The following is a 17,450-nucleotide window of genomic DNA, read 5'->3' as shown; positions in this document are numbered from 1 at the left end:
TTTCAGTTCCTTCTTACACACAGCTGAGCTACAAATGAATGCACACTTCCATCTTCCTCCAGCGTGTATCTTCCTTCTATGTGCGTTTAAATAATAGATTCTCCTTTTATTTATCAATTCATTAGCTTTGTTAAGTAAAAGAGGTTGGGTAACTGCTGTGCCCACAAGGTGTGTGACACTTCTGACCACTACGGATGGTCTCCTGCAGACCATGCTGGGCAGTGAGTGCATGGTGACACATGGCCCAGCGTGCCAGAGCCCCGCCATCCACACGCCTGGGTTGTGCCACTGAAAAGAGACAAGGCATTGGTTTGGAAGTGCTCTTATATCCCCTGATTTTGGCATAGCTTCAGAGAATGCTCCACTTAGACCTAAAAGATGGTAATTTTGCAGAAAGAAGTCTTGTGATGTTACAGCTCTACATGTGGCTTTGGTTTCTCTGTCCCCAACGGGTGTCCTTGAGAAAGACCAAAAGGACTTGAATTCTTATAAAAGCTTGTACTCCTTAGAGAGCTACATAGCCAGCAGATGCTTTACAGTGAAAGAGAACATCCTTGGAAAACAATCTGGTGTTTATTAATCAACAAGAATTCAGTGTTTGGGGTCCTTCGGCAGGAAAAGAGAAGGAAAGCACATGTGGGCCTGACCTCCTGAGTGAAAACATGCAGGTTCCATCCCCGTGCTCTGCTGAGGAGCAGATTTCATATAGCATTGGTATGCCAGCACTTTGCTCTCGGTTCCAGTGACATTTGGCAGGATTCAATATGCTTATGTTGAGCTTGAGTTGCCTAAGACCCAGACAGCAAGCCATTCACCTGCTCTCTGGTGCAGCCCCATAGATCTCTAGATTCATTAGGCTCCCTCTTAAACGAACAGTTCTCTGGACCCTTAATTTTAGACGCCCACATGTGCTTAGTAGTGCCATTTCTGGGAAAGCAGGCGCTTAGATCTTATTGAAGGCTGCGTTTCTGGTTTATGTGGGCAGTCACCTGGACTCTGTTATTGCTATTGCAGAGGACTGAAAAATCAGATACGGACAATACTAAGTCATGGACCTAACCTCCTGCCTCGTGAGCAACGCCCTCAGTCAGACATCGGAAGATGGGCTCTAGGCACTGCTCAGCCTGGGGGGTTTGTCCCAGTTCCAGCTATATCTCAGGAGAGCACCCTCACCATCCCTCCCTTAGCTGCTCTGCAGCTCCATCTCGAGAAATACGAGGCCAGGGATAAAATGTGAAAGAAGAGATGGAGTACAGAGGGGAGCGGTGACCAAAAATGGGTATTAGGGTGCTGCAGGGGAAGGAGAATCCCAGGCCCTCTTCCCTGGCCTGCGTTATGCATTTTACACTGGGTACTACCATCACCACCAGGAAGCACCAATGGGAGATTGTCCGGTTTTCCGGCTGCGGAGTCTCAGAGATACCATCTGTTCCCCATTTGTTGCAGAAGTTATTCAGGTGGCTGTGTGAGACAGACAGGATTACTCTCTGGGCTTCGGTGCCTTTGATGAGGCAGCATCTGAAGTTAACACTTAAATTAGGCAGACTTGATTTTATTGCCTTCGTGTATTATAATGCCCGTGAAATCATTAAAACTTTTTCTCTGCTCCTCGGTCTTCTGTCGTCTCCCTGTAGCGTTTCTGTCATATGCTGACTTTGTGTGACCTGCCTGCCTGAAAAATCAGCAGCCGTCTCCCCTTCCCCACCCAGCACACGGTGGGACCTCCCAGGGCCGTGGGATACCTGCACTAGCTTGGTAGGGATTCTTGGATGAGGGATACCACATTTGGGAATAATCCGTTTTCCATTTCTGTCTCACAGATTGATGAACTCCCTGAAGGAGCCGTGAAGCCTCCAGCAAATAAATACCCCATCTTCTTTTTCGGGACTCATGAAACGTAAGTGAATGAACACGATCTTTTCCTTTGAAAATGTCGTCTTCCACTGCAGCTAACAGCATCTCCACCAATTTTATTGTAACAAATCCTGACTGAAGCCATTGGGAGCCTAGAGATAGGTCCTATGGGCCCAACTCATTTGTATTAACACGTGGAAGTGAGACCTGAAAGTAGATAGGAACGCTGCTGCATGGATGGTGTACCATAGTCTAAGCATAAATAATAACCAATGCCTGTGCTTCCCATAAAGAAAAGTGTTGGCATAAATTTGTTAAAGGGTCATCTGAACTCAGATGCAGGGGCAAAAATTTTTTACTTGGATGTAGATGATGGCAGAGATCAGGCTGCTGTATTGGGACACATTTGGGTTCATGTCCTGTGTGAGAACTCGCTTGGTAGTTTGTAAAATGAAAGGAAGCAGACCTCAGAATCTCACCCAGTCTTCACATAGCTTTAAAATATGTGCATTCCTGTGGGATTTGTGCTGGGAATACTGTAGGATGGGGCTCTCAGAAGTCATAGAAGAACTGAGGTGGCTGAGCTAATAGGGAAAGAAAGGAATCAGAACAAAAAGGGGAAGTTAGGTCTGGTAGTAATTGCTACAAAGTACAAAATTATGATGTACACATCTCTATTTTAAACTATGTCTGAGGTAGTTAAAAAAAATCAGTTTCCATTTTGCATGAAATGTTTACATTTTAAAACTTTTCCTTCCTCACTTGCAGGGAACATGTTTTCTAGAATTCCTTAAAGAATGGAAAAATGAAAAAATGAAATTCTGATGACATTTGAAATTCAATTTTAGAGGTTTGAAGCTTTATTAAAAATATAATTTTTATTTTCGAATTTTCACATTATTCCAGAACATAATAAGCCCCACAGCCCATATGCCACATTTTATTTTAAAAATATTTAAAGGCAGTTTCTGCTTTATGAAGATCAAAATAGCCCCTCTTTAGTTACAGTATTGCTGTAATAAAACAACCTGATATTTTGATATATTGCGATCTACTACTGCTGTCACAAAATAATCTAAAAAGAATAAAGTTCAAATAAACTTATGATGCTTTAAAATCAGAAACCATTTTTTTTTTAATGGAAACATTTTTCTTGAGAAACATTTTGAGAAAAAAACCTGACCACTTTTATTCTAAAATGAATGAATCTCAAACTGCTAATTTCTTTTGTTTTGGAGATTTTGTTAGCTCATGATCTGACTGTGACATCTGAAACAAGAAAACAGCTTGTAGTTACTACCTTAATAATTTAAAAAGCATAATTGTTAAAAATGAACTGTAGATTGCAGCTCCTTAGTTTTATAGCAGAGCGGTGGCAACTGTTACACTCTCCCAGTGGCAATGAATGCATTTCAAACAAGACATGGTCAGTTTTTCAGTGTTTACTGTATATAAAAGCCTGTAGAAACATTTCCATACATTACTGTTGAGCTAAGTGAAGGTAGCTTGTGGTAAGTTTCATACAGTTTACCTTTGTTATTTGTGTTAGAACTGTTTGCATGTGTTTTTGGCAACAAGGAGACATCTCCTAGTATTAGCAAAAGCATAGATAAAATAATTTATTCACGTCCCTTAGTCTATTGTAGCCTTTAATATTAAGGAGACATCTGTTTGTTTGGAAATCGCTGTTTGGCTTTCAGGTAGAAATGCATTCTTGGCTTTGTAATTATATAATTGAGATATTTCTCAATGAGACAGCTGAGTGTGGATGCCACTCTCTCTCCCGTGTAGTTAGTTGAAAGGAAGCTCTTTCCCCAGAGACTCGTCATCTGATGCCTTTAGCCACCAGTTGGCTCTGTACTGGCAAACTTCTTGGCCAGTGCGATGATTTAAGTGAATGAAACTTTGCACATTCATAAATGCTGGGAAGAAGCAGGGCATAAATCAGGCATTAATCTGAAATAAAGTTTACAGCAAGGAAGAAATGCGATCCTGTGATGAAGGTGTTAGACTGGGACTGAAGAGAATTGGGTTTTCCTGTGGACTTCGCTATCGGTTTGAGTTTGACCTTGGGCAATTCTCTGTGCCTCAGAAGCCCATATGCAAAAAAGGGCAACTTCCCAACCTCGTGGTGATGTTACAAGAATAAATCTGTTGTAAATGGTGGAGCTCCAAGATCCCGTGGTAATGGAGACCATAGAGTTAACATTAATTGCAAAGATCATCAGGAAAGTAGGGCAGTGATTATAGTGAAGGGCACTGTGACTTGCTCAGCTCCGGTCATTGGTGACACAGAATCTTCCATGTGGGAATGGAGTATTTTTTTTGCTTTCACTGTTTTTAATTTAACTTATGGTTGGCCATCCCAGTGCCATGATACAGAGCGCAGTAAACATACTGGATATAGCTACCCAACGAAATGGAAATTGTGCTTTTTTTCAGTTTTATGTAAGAAGTTAGAATTTTACTGTAAAGTATGTAGAAAAAACAGGATAAATCACCAGTATTCTTTTTTTATTACTGTGCTGCCTGTGCCTGAAATGAGTTGGCCCAGTGCATAGCTGACTTAGGCTGCAGCAGAGCACAAAATCCCTCCTTTGCTGTGCTGTCTAAAAAACAATTTGGCCACAAGCACCCCGTGTGTCTCATTGTTCCCTTGTATTACTCATCTGCCTATATTTACCCATTGTTTCTTGTCTTATATGAAATTATAAGATTTTTGGGAAAGAGAACATTGTTATTGTGTTTGCACAGAATCTAGCACGTGGGGGGCTTATTCCAAGAAAGAAACTCCCAGGCTTTCTGGCAGTGTAGATAAAAATAAATGCCACCGCTTTCTCTCTCCAGCAGGACAAGGGGTAAGTTTTGGCTCATGGGTTCTAGGCACTCCTGACATGCGTTAGCTTTTCAGAGGGTATTTTTAGGCCTTTCTAGGTTTGTAACACATAGGATTGGAAGTTTGGTCCCTTGCTATCGCAGGCAAGTACGTCATATAATCCCTTTCATAAACTGTTGAAGTGCCAGTTCCCAGCAGCAGTTAATATAATAAATGAGACTTGTTTTAGTTGTTTCTAGAGAGACTCAGCGTGATTTTGCAACATCAGACATCAGGATGGTGAGCCAATCCATTAGTTCAGACTCACAGCAGTAACTCAAAGCCAGTGTGTTAAATAAATAAACAAACAAATAAATAAAAATTAAAAAGAAATGATGGGATGAGCAGAAGAATGGGGAAAATATTTGCACTGTTAATGTTTGTCGTTTTTTTGAAGAGGAGGAATTCAAGTCATTTTTCGAATGTTACCTTTGTTAAAATGCAGCGCGTTCCTGGGGCCCAAAGACCTTTTCCCATATAAAGAATATAAAGATAAGTTTGGGAAGTCGAACAAGCGAAAAGGGTTTAATGAAGGCCTGTGGGAAATAGAAAACAACCCCGGAGTAAAGTTTACTGGATATCAGGTAAATGACTTTCACTTCTATTCCTACTTATCTTTCTTGTTTTCTTCTTTGAAGAGACTTCTTGTCAATGTAAACATTGTATGAGGGATGTGGAAGGTCCTGGTTTTGGCTTTTGTGATTGTGTAATGTAAAGACAACTGTGATCCTCCACTCTGTGACAAATTCAACTTTAATCATACTGCAGAGCCCTTTGCTTTCTGTGGCAGTCTGAGGTGGCGAAGTGGAAAATTCTGCAGCAGATTTAGTTGAATTAAAAATGGAAGGTTTTATTTACTGCAGTATAAACATGAATAATTTCTGACTTCTTCATTCTGTTGTTTATTTTTGTATCAGGTTCAGTGTCTTTTACACAGACCTTAAGGTCACTGCACTTTTGATTTTTACATTGGTAATGTAAAAAACACGTCGGACATCACTGCCGAAGTTGTGAGGGGTGAGAAGGTGGAGGCTTAAGCTGCTGTTAGGAGATAGTAGCTGTTGTACAACAGCTCTCCCTGTTGGATGTCCACAGCAGAATTCAGTGACGCTGGAAGGGGAGAAAAGTAATTGGTGGGCTGTATAAAACTAAGGAACTTTTCTCGTTAAAAAAATGTGGTCCTTTGAAGGCAGAAATCACCTCCAAAAGAAGGCGAACACCTATTACATTATTAGCACAAAGCCTTACAAACCAGAGATATGGACCACCTGCAGACAAGCTGCTGCCCCTCTCGGTTCCTGTTTCATATTTTCAGCCCTACAGATGTTTTGCATACACTTGGGGATTTAAAAAAATCTAGTGAATAGTCTGTGGGAGATGGACTGTCAAAGTGCTCTCAGCCTTCTGGTCAGTGTTTGCTTTTTCTGAGCACAGAGATATTGCCCTTCGGGGGGATTTGTAACAGCCATCTTCTCTCCTGTGTAAGTCTCTCCTATTGCAGCCAAAGTCTAAAAGTTTCCGTAGTTTGCCCAAAGTAGAACATGCCAGGTCTCTCCACTGAGCCAACCCCTAGTTCTCGGGCAAGCGCGTTTTTATTATCGGATCTTCTGTTTCTGTGTAAACCCTTCAGAACCTGCTATCCCAGAATCTGCAGCTGATAACTGTTTTCAAGTGGTGACTGAGAAAATTGCCTTTGCAGTGCTTTTTCTTGATAATTGCAAGAATAACCTGAGCTCTTCCTGATTTTAGCAATTAAAGTGTAAGCTGTCTGTTACCAGTATTTCTGTCTTCAGTACAGAACAAAAATTCAGTAATAGATTTTAGTGACATTTTTGTTGTTTATTTTATTATTGTTATTGTTACTTTAAAGGCAATTCAGCAACAGAGCTCATCAGAAACTGAGGGAGAAGGAGGAAATACAGCAGATGCCAGCAGTGAGGAGGAAGGTGATCGAGTAGAAGAGGATGGAAAAGGAAAAAGAAAGAATGAAAAAGCAGGCTCAAAACGGAAAAAATCCTACACTTCAAAGGTTATCTTCTGAGTTTTTCCATTGTTACCCATGTACATTTGTAATTAGAATACTGTCCACCGTATGGCAATCCATTCTTCCTTCTCCGGCATTTTGATTCCAGTACCATAACGATGGTGTTCAAGCAGGCAAAGGGAATTGCTCTTGCTTTTGTAGACAGCCTTGGCGAGACAGCAGTTGAAATAGTCTGCTCTGTTCTGGTGCCCACACTTTGAGAAAGAAGTTAAAGTATGGGAAGGAGTTCAGAAGGGCTGGAAAGAAAATCCATGCAAAGACAGATTGATAGGTTTGATCATCTTAGATAGATATTTCCCCATAAAGAGCAAAAAAAAAAAGCTTTAGGAGTGTGTCTCTTGGGAGACATGAGTTCAGGTTTGGTTCATGTCTGGAAGAATTCAAGCTTCCCTCTCCCATCGCCAGTGAGCGCCCCAGATGCCATGCTAAAAGGTAGAGTCAGACGTGCTCAGCTGCTCCTGTTGTAGCCGAGTGTAAAATACTTCAGTACAGGATACGCAATGGGAGAGAGGAAGAACTGATTAATTAATCAGGGAGTAGGGCACTCAATTTGTAGATAAAAGACCTGCATTGTAGTACCAACCTGACCTGTTAATATCTAAGTAACAGCATAGATGAGGAAGCTGAGAGTAATGTGTCTCAGACTGGCTCATAATGGCTGGTGAAGGTAATCGCCCGTGTAGTGACAACTTTGGGTTCGGATACGTTTCTCATTTGTCACTTGGGTGAAAGGGAGCAACATTGTAGTCACTTCCTCCAGTTCTATGTGTGCCTCCAGGTCTGTACTTCGCTTAAAAATTTGTGGAAAGTGTGGCAGAGTCCTGTTCATTCGCATTCATGTTATTCTTTTCTGAAAGTGAAAACTAAATGAAATGAAAAGAAGCAAGCAAACAATGTGATCCTGGCTCAATTTGGGGGAGAGCAGGAGTTTTTGTGGTTCATCCGCTGAACGAAATGTATTAAGTAATTTCACCCCTGTTGTGTGTTTTACATTAGAAATTCAGGTCTGGTCTACCATCTTCTTTCCAGAAGACTCTGGGCAAACAGAGGATTAGGAAAATGGTGGCTTAATGCCACAATTTATCCTTTTGTACTGTAGAATTGCATAACATAAAGGGAGCAGAAAAGATGTATTGGTTCCACATGGCTTTAATGTTAATATATTAAAGCTGACAGCACTAAAAAAAGTATGGAAAGCAGCTCTGCTAATGTTATTCTCATTTTACATCTCTGTGTTTAATCAAAACTTTTGTCAAGCTGGCACCATCTGTTTCATTAACTAGCAAAACCTACAGGTGACCCAACACTAATACCCATCTCCTATTACTGTCTTACAGTCAATTGTGCTGCCAACCTGTGTTCCACACAGAATTTCTCCTTTTGCTTTACTGATGGCAGTAACTCCAGCTACTTCACCTGAAAAACACTTCTCACCCCACGTGTCCTCCCCAATATTCACCTTGAACAGGGAAAGCCACGTGATCAGACAGCATTTCCACATACATTTCAAAAGTGTCTTTCTATGACTGAAGCTCAGTTTTTACTTTTTAATTTTGTTGTTGATCATTTTAGAAATCCTCCAAGCAGTCACGGAAATCTCCTGGAGATGAAGATGATAAGGACTGCAAAGAGGAAGAAAATAAGAGCAGCTCTGATGCTGGGGACGCAGGCAATGACACAAGAAACACTTCTTCAGATTTGCAGAAAACCAGTGAAGGGGTAATCTTCTCTTAATATAATTCACTTCCCATGCAGTTTGCTAGTGGGGGGGTTTGGAGCGAGGGGGGAAGGGCATTGCATTGCAGTGACCTGTGCATACCATGGGCCATCGTTTTACGTTGCATTTCAGTGCTCAGAATGTGTCGAGAACAGAAACACGGGACGGGTCCCTGCACTGGTACAAATTTTGCTCTAGAGAAACAACTGAATGAGGAAAGACACTATAAGCATTATTTTTGTTCCAACACTTAACGTGGATGTCAGCTGAGAGGAACTACTGAAAACCATGAGCTGGAATGATGCAAAATTGATGTGAGAGCAGAATCACACTGTTTGCATAACACGTTTTGGCTCACTAAACAGCGGGAGCCTGCTTATCCTTTCACAGTTGTGTAAAATTTGTGTAGTCCCACTGACTTCTTTGGAGTTCATGAGGGTTCATGTGCACTTTACAGCCCCTGTGTGATGCGGGTTTTAGGGCAGATCCTGCTTGGGATATTACCTTCCAAGGAAGGGATATACAGTCTGCTCCAGAGAGGGTTCATATGATCTCCCTGTATGTTTGTGTCAGTTGTGTGTTCATATCAATGGTATTTTGTTGTGACCACAACAACAGAAAGGAAGGCTGCTGAGCAGGGCAATTGGCAGGGGAATTGGTTAATCGTCAGCCACCTTTAACGAGCACTGCTATTTCTGTGCCTTTGGAGCAGCACAAGCCTCCCTCCTCCAGCACTTACAGCTCCGGCTCAGAACCAGTTCTTGTGCAGTTCCCGTGCCAAGGCTCTGCCACGTGGCCAGCAGCCGGCCCGGACTGTCACAGGAGCTGCTGAGTGACACGAATCCCCAGGTGTGAGAGGAAGCCAGCCAGCACGGGCTCTCATCTGACACTGCGGAGGTGCCGTAGCACCCAGCTGCGGGCTCAGCCCCAACCCTTTCTCACAAAACACAACCTCGGGGGAGTTGCTGTTGTCTCCCGCTTAAAGACTCCTCCCAGAGCTTCCTTTCCCCTTGTCTCCGCGCTACAGTGCATGTGTTCTGTGGCTCCTTGCCTTATAAAGACTTTGATATGTTGCTCCTGGGCTCAGGAAGATAATGTGCCCTGAGCCTCTCCCATTCACTCCGAACAAGGAGCTGGCTTGAGCCAGAGATGGATGGAAGGAGACACTATGTCCAGCTGCGCCTTCCCAGCACCTCACCCACCAAACTGGAGAGTCTGGGGCTGAGGACTGTAGTGAGTGCGTAGTACAACACACTTTGTTGCCCACATTCTGGCTACTTTCATGTCTTCAAATAGGTATTTGAGTGAGAAGACTGGCCGTAAGGTCCATGTGAGGTGACAAGAGGTTCAGGAGGGCCTGCTTTGTTTCCCGTGTTTGTAACAGTGACGGGATATGCCTGTGAACTTCAGGCGTGTTCTCCATGTAAGGACCAAATGCTTACTGAGTTAGGTCAGTCGCAGACTAAGTGTCTAATAAGTCACATAGGCTTTGTGACTGGTGACATTCATACTGCTCTTCCTTCTGTATGTGACATGCTTGAAACCACTGGGAGGTAAAGTCCAGCATGCCAGAACATCACGGTGCTCTTCAGCATTTTCGGGATTGCAGGTATTTTGGCTTCTGTGCTGAAATATCATCAAGAGTCTGTGTCCTTCCTGCCTGCACCAACTCCAGAGAAATACTCACTGAACATTGTCATACCCGTGTGAGGAGTTGGCTCTGCCCTGACTTCTGCAACCCCAGCACTCGGGCTTGACCTCACACTTGAACAACCAGTCTTTTAACTAGATCTTGGGTGCTTTTAACATTATGGGAAAGGTGGAGTTTTAGTTGCATGTACTGAAGAGAGATGGAGAGATGGTTTTATGGGCACCTTGAGTTAAAAGCACTGATAAGTTTGGAGAAATTCACATCCTGATCCAGATATTTCACCTTGGGCATTTCTGCTGCAGAATCAGCATTTCACATGTAAATCCTCTTCAGTTTCTTTGGAGATTTTGTCAGTAGTGCAGTTCTCTTTTAGGACCAGGAGGGGACACTCCATCTCCTAGTGTCCTCAAAGCCAAGCCAGGTGTGTTTTTAGAAGGTATGCCTTCATCAGAAACAAAGCGTTTGGGGAAAGAGTAAGCGGATATTTTTTTCAGTTGGTGTTAATCAGACACACAGCGTGTGTCTCGATTGACCTCCTGGGGTTGCAGGCTGTCCTGCAGCCATGTTCTGCTGGACATCCAGACTGGGAGTCTGATGAAGGGTGTTGAGTTCCTCCAGCCCACGCACCTGGACTTCTCTTCTATAGAAAGGAAGGTTGAAAAAGACCAACACGTGCCTGCAGAGTTGGGATATGGTCCTCTTGTTCACACGCATGAATTCAAAAGGCTACCTAGGTCTGCTAAAAGACACCAGCATAGGTGAGATTATGGTCTCTTTAAAATCATTTTGCTTGTGAGAAGAGCATTGGACCAGCTACGGGCAATCTGAAGAAGATGGCCTTCCTCCTCCGCAGCGCAGGAGCTGTGTACCCAGCCCAGCTCGGCACGGCTGTCTGGGTTGTCTGGCCATGAGATGGCGCCAAGAGCGTACCAAAAGGAGCAGTGGGTGCGATCCTGCTCCTTCCCCCGAGGGCTGGGGGCTGCCCGAGACTCCCACCAGAAAAGAGTTTGTTTCAAAATAACTTGTAGAAATGTATCGTGGAAGCAAAGAGACCAGAAAAACAAAAGGTCAGAGCCCTGACCGCAAGGGTAGACGTGTTTCATTCCCCTGGTTTTGCCACCGTGACCGGCTGCTTACGAGAGGCCTGGTGGGGGAGGCCGGGAGGGGCTGTGGAAGGTGGGGGAGGCCGGGAAGGGCTGTGGAAGGTGGGGGAGGCCGGGAGGGGCTGTGGAAGGTGGGTGGGCAGAAGGCAGTGGGCTCAGCTCCCCACTTGCAGTGCTCCCCACGGGCTGCGTCCCGCAGAGCCTTTGGCTCCCGTGCTCTGCACCTCCCAGCTCTGACCAGGCCAGAGTTGCCTGAAGACACAAGCAGCTTTTCTGTTAATAACACTAGTAATAATGAGGTAGTGATTATGTTTTGTAATGCCTGGACTGCTGGCTGAAGACACATCTCCCCTCTTCAGATCAGAGGGAACCTTGTCTTTTAATCACGCTCTTCCCCTCAGCATTACGGGGATCTTCTTGAAGCGTTAACGGCTGAAGTCAAATGATTGCAGGAGCATCTTCGCCTATATTTTTTAATGAAATTTCTAACCTCCAGGTGGTAGAGGAAAGCTTGAAAATGTGAAGTGATGGCTTCCTAAAGACTCAAAACCCAGAGCAAATAAAAGTACTTCCAAAGCTATGATATTTTTTCAGACAATTTCATACTGTTCAAGGGCTCAACTTGTGATTTTTTTTTTTATCCCTGGGGTTGAGAAAGCTGCTTTCTTTTCTTATCTCCATCCCTTAGTTTCTCAACTGTTCTTGAGGACTACAGGCACTCTCAACAGAAGAGACATTGGCTTCCTCAGACTCAGCCACAGTTTATAATCGCGTCCTGCCACTACCTGTTTCTCAAGCACTTTCCCTCACTGTTCTTTGGCTGATGCCTTCCCCAGAAAGATGCAAACCCTGAACCTCAGGGGTTTATTATCTAATATTGATTAACTAATAATATATTAGCTAAGACAGCTCATCCCGGAGTTTGCTCAAGTCAAGAGTCACAGAACTCGCCATGACAGTCCTCTGCGGTTAAGTACTAGATTGTTTTGGCTTTCTCAAAATACCACGTAAACAGAGTATTCCGGGGGAAAGGCATTCATGGCTGTGTGTTGTTTACTTTCTATGGTACAAAATTAGCTCATAAATCAGTGAATTCATGGCAGCAGATTTACATTCCACATTTAAATCTCCGGTGACTTGTGTGCTTGGTTCTTGGCTGGCATAACTCTGAATCTTTATAACTGAGCACCTAAGTCACCTCTTACTTTTACTCTCTGGATACCCACATCATGACGTTTGAAAGCTGGATGTAGTCCCTGCCCTGTTAGAGACTATTTGAATGTTAAGGTCAGCACGCAGGGGATGTGGCAAGTTTTTCTTTTGGTATTCATGATTTTAGTTACAGTCCGGACATTGCGTTGGTAAATGAGGCATTCTCTTTGCGTGCGGACGCATGTGGTTGCCTTTCAGGAGGTGAATGATTTTAATTGAGTCTTTGAAAAAGAATAGATTTGTTGGAAATTAAATAACTTTTTTTTTGCTCCTGGAACGGCCCGAACATTAAAGTGGGGTAAAGGACTGTGATCTTTTTACTCACACTGACAATCAGTTACTAACATGGGAGTCAGTGGATCTATTTGTGGAGGCGACTGCTTGCCAGCATGAATAAGGGGATCAAAATCTGGTCCAAAATTACTGCCATCTGATACTATTGCAATTGGGAGAACATATTTTAAACAGCCTGTGTCCAGGACATATTTTTTGTCTGTTCTTGTGGGGAAGTAACAATTCCAGTTACCGCTGGGAAAGACAAGTGGTGCGGCCAAACCTGGCCAGAGAAACACAGGTTCATTGCGTCCTTCTTCTGCGGTTTTGAGATGTTTGGTGCCTTTGCTCTTCCTTCTTTACTTCTCAAGAATAACACTGGTTGCACTGCGTGACAGGTTTGGGGTTTTATCGACGTTAAAAGCATAGCATTTAGGGCTCTATTCAATGTAAAAGCATTTATGTGGGCATTTTTCCAGAAAATTAAAACAGAGTATGTATTTCTGTCTAAATTTTTTTCTGCAATTTGAGGTAAGTTAAAATCTGCCCCTCCAAAAAAGGTAACATGCATAAAAATGTGTTTAACTTGCATAGTAAAAATTTCTATGTAAAAATCAAATATTGGTACACTCTCTGGTGTAAAGAGGTGTGTTGTCTGCTGCCTTGCTGCAGCTCAGGATAGCAGCACTGCTAAGTAAGGCAATGGGACATAACTCAGGAGAAACGTAAACGTCTGAATAAAGTTGAGATTAAAGCAGCCTGGATAGATGAAATATGCTCTTTGCATCTCCATGTACGTTGAATCCTGGAACCATTTTGACCTCAAACCAACATGGAATAACAATGATCACACAGAGCAAGTAAATTATTTTCCTTCTGCCCATCCAGCAAGAGCTTTTAAAGTACAGGTTGGCTGAGACAGTTGCCAGATGCTGTTGAGGAAGGAATTTTCAGTGCCAGAAAAAGACAAAGCAATTTGTGGGTTTAGTTTTATTCCCTGCTGTCTGTGTTCTCTGTCCTTCACTTTTATTGATGACTGAAATTTTTCCCTCGAACCGGTCAGATTCTGCGCTGTTTCTTTTGTGTGCAGTAGCGCTGGTCGGTGCGGCACACGCTGTACCGTATCTTACAGTAAAGCCGAGAGGCTTGTTCAAACAAAGATGATGCGAGCTGATCTGTTTCTGAAGAGACGTGAAACCATGGAGACGATGGAAACTGCTCAGCTCTGCCGCGTCCTTGCTGAGCTGCCGCGGGAGCCTGGCAGCGCGAGAGCTGCCCGGGGAGGGGAAGGAGCCCCGGTCCCCGCACACCAGGGGCTGCCCGGGAGAAGAGACTCGCTGACTCCCGCGGCGCCTGAAAGGCAAAACGTGTGTCATGGTGGAAGATGGTACTGGAAACTCAAAATCCTCAAGGATGATTTGCATACCTGGCTCTTTGTTGTCCCTCCTGTACCACACTGTGGCCCAACGGACCTGTCTGCGAGGCAGTGGGGAGTGGAAGTATTAATAATCCTAGCGCCCCACGAGCTAATGGTGCCTACCCAATCTTCTGGCCGTAGTCCAGAGGGATAATTGTTGTTAATGAGTACAAAGATTTCATGCTCCAAAGGACAGCTTTCCTTGCTGCATCTGAGAGTGATACTTAGGGACCCGAGTGTTTCACCACCCATCCTGCCTATCAGTGCAGGGTGGCAGCTGTCGTTAAGAACTTCAGCAGAAGGCATGGTTTGATGGACTAATCATTTGTAGTTATTTTATTGGGTGTCTGCACTTCCCTCCGGAGGGAAAGAAATGGCAGTGAACCCCTCCAAGCCACATCACCAAAGCATCTCTTAAGTAAAATCTCGCTGACTCCTGAGCAGGGCCGAGGTCAATGGCAGCGCGGTGCTCTGGATGAGCAGCGCAGTGTTACACCTTTTGGGGGGAGGCAGGGTTCCGGCAGTTCCTGTAAGCCGTCATGACATGCAGGAGCCCCCTTATCATGTGTTGTTAGTCAGGATGTACCAGGACCTCCCACACGGAAAGTGCAGGTTTCCATTACTTACTGTTTGCAAACCCCCGGTCGCAGGAGAGAAGCAGCACCCTGAACAAACGCAGTGCGGCAACCAGGTCGGGATGCCGGGCTGCTCCGTGGGCACTCTCATCCTCTTGGATAGGGAAGCACAGTCCGCTATAGCCACCGCATTGCACGCAGCGGGTATGATGGGCTGGAGGGGGAGAGAGCTTAGGCGGCAAACTGCTAGTGCAGGGATGTTAAAATGTCTTCTTTTCATATTCTCCCCCGGATCCTGTGTAAAATGAACATTCTGTCATCCCCAGTGGATTTAACTTGTACCCCCCCACTTATTCCCTGATGTTGATTTTTTTTTCATAAACAATCACACCAAATACAGTACTAATTCCTTCGTACTGCTTGTGTGTTGTGTTTCTTTCCGTCCGTCCGTCCGTAGGTGGACAAGCATTCACACTCTGAATTCTTTACGAAGGGGAAGGGATGCCGTGCTCGGGGTTAGGTAGTCATGTAGCATTGCAGGGCGTCGTGGTGCTGGACAAAAGTAGCGTGTCCCTGTGCCTGTAGGTGAGTTTTGCTATCTCCGTGAAGAAACCGAGACTCGGAGACACTTGCCATGATCCCATGGGGACAGTCTGATCCTGCTCCCACTAATGTCAGTGGAAGCAGGAGCTGACCTTGACTCAGTCACGAAGTGGAAGTTTCTTCCTGTTCTGTCATCACCTTACAGCCAGCTCCGAGCCAGACTGTTTCCTTTTCAGAAGCAACATTCAGATGCGTTAGCTGTGAAAACTCTCTTTCTCCATCCTCGCTCAGCGTTCATTTGTTTGCACAAAAGGGTGTTCCCATCGCAAGGCCATCAGGGATACAGCAGCCCTGGGCTCTTGCAGGAAGTGTGTCAGGGATTTAGTGTGGAAAAATGCAAGGTTTGGCTGTGTGTGAAGTAAACGGCGAGATTCGTAATGAAGTGAATGGGGAAAACGAAGAACAACCCACATACGTGACTGGAGCTGCTTACTTGAATAAAGCCCTAAGTGTTTACTCTTAAGCTGCGTTCTTTAGTATTTGTAGTGATATGTTTAGTTGATGTAACGTAAGCAGTTTCCTCTAGAAAAGATTTCTGTTTGCGCAGACCAGGTGGTTACTTGTACCTGTGACTTCGAAGTGTGGCAATAAGGCATTAATTAGATCAAGGTTGATGCAGCATGCTTTTTCTTACATGAAATGTGATTTTTTTTCTCTCTCTCTCTCTCTTTCAGACTTAACCAACATAATGACTGATGAATATTAAGGGAAAACACAAGAAGGTTACATGTTTGGTTGTCTAATATTCTTGGATTTGATATGAGTCACCACATCTGTTCATTAGTATCATCAACAGCATCCCAGTTTGTATGCACATTATTCACATTCCTATCTGTTGTGTTTGCAGAAATGACATTTTACCCTTTTTTCTAAGGGTTACTTTTTGATTTTCCTATTATTTGGTTGCATGAAGTTGCCCTTTACCAGTGGCTGAGGTTTATGAAGATACCGCATACTTGAACATGTTTTAGATTCCTTTTCTAGAGAGAAAAGGTGTAACTCCAAATTACATCATTCTAAATCAGCATTTTTTTAAAAACAAGTAAATCTTAGAAATGAGTCCCCTCCATACGATACTACAATATCTTCCACGTACAAACATAATTTTAAATTTCCCTATATCCATACTTTCTTGATTTTTGACCAGTTTACAACATAAAAAAAAATTCTTCAGTTGAGATCACCGCCAAGTTCAATAATGTAATAAAATACCTTTCCTTATTAGAAGTACCTAGCTAGTTATACTCTTAATACTTCTCAAAATCATGATGTAATGTACACTATCTGACTTAGTTCCTATATGTGGAGTTAGTGAAAGTCTTTTTGTGTTTCTTTAGATTAATACAAGGATTTTTTCCAATGCCAACACAATTTGAAATCATTCATTTGGATGCTTTCCATTTTTAAGCTTACTGTGATATAGAACCCTATGGGAAACCAAAAGAAAACATCAATTTTAAATAATGAAAGGCTTAAAAAAGGATGCTGTCATTCTGGCTTTTTTTTTCCTTTTGGAAATAGAACTAGACTAGTAAGTAAGCATTCCAAATCCATTATTCTGTGTACATTATTGTTGCTATTGTGATAATAGAGATTTTTATTTATTTTTATGCCAGCTTTTATTGTGAAAACATATTTAGTCTGGTTTTATCAATCCTTGTTATGCTTGTCCTTGGAACATCTTTTGCGTATTCAAGGTTTGTAGTTGACGAGTTTACTGTAAAAAACTAAAAAAAAACCACAACAAAAAAACAAAAAACAAAACAAAAAGAAAACAAAAAAATGTATTGTTTTTACAGAATAAATTTATTGGAATGTGTATTGGGAGTAAGGTTTGAGGTTGTAAGCAACTAAGTTAGCGTCATATTTGGCTTCATACGTGTAATAATGTGAGGTATTAATGTAAGTCAAGTATTAAAGCAAAACATTCTGTTAACATGAGTTGACCATAATAGATACAAGTGCAGGTGAGATCTTTATTTTTTCTGTACTTTGCCTTTTCTGGATAACAGGAGGTTATTAAATTCACCTTGAATGTATTCAAAGTTTCTTTAAAACCATCAGCAGTAACATGGGAGGCTCGAACACCCGGTCGTGAGCCGGCGTGTCCTGCTGCCGCCAACAGC

General features: G+C 43.2%; 1 protein-coding gene across 1 annotated transcript in view; it reads left to right on the top strand.

Annotated features, from left to right (window-relative positions):
- Positions 1–17,363, top strand: part of HDGFL3 (HDGF like 3) — a 38,952-nt gene extending 21,589 nt beyond the window's left edge. Inside the window, exons 2-6 of the mRNA XM_063345634.1 lie at positions 1,821–1,897; positions 5,175–5,313; positions 6,600–6,758; positions 8,346–8,492; positions 15,999–17,363. Coding sequence (XP_063201704.1) covers positions 1,821–1,897; positions 5,175–5,313; positions 6,600–6,758; positions 8,346–8,492; positions 15,999–16,004 — 528 coding nt within the window. The 3' untranslated portion in view covers positions 16,005–17,363. The remainder of the gene's footprint in view (positions 1–1,820; positions 1,898–5,174; positions 5,314–6,599; positions 6,759–8,345; positions 8,493–15,998) is intronic.
- The last annotated feature ends 87 nt before the right edge of the window (positions 17,364–17,450 follow it).

This window comes from Chroicocephalus ridibundus, chromosome 9 (genome assembly GCF_963924245.1).
Source record: "Chroicocephalus ridibundus chromosome 9, bChrRid1.1, whole genome shotgun sequence".
NCBI classification, from domain to species: Eukaryota; Metazoa; Chordata; class Aves; order Charadriiformes; family Laridae; genus Chroicocephalus; species Chroicocephalus ridibundus.
The sequence above is the reverse complement of the archived record's forward strand: the minus strand, read 5'-3'. Positions and strand labels throughout refer to the sequence as shown.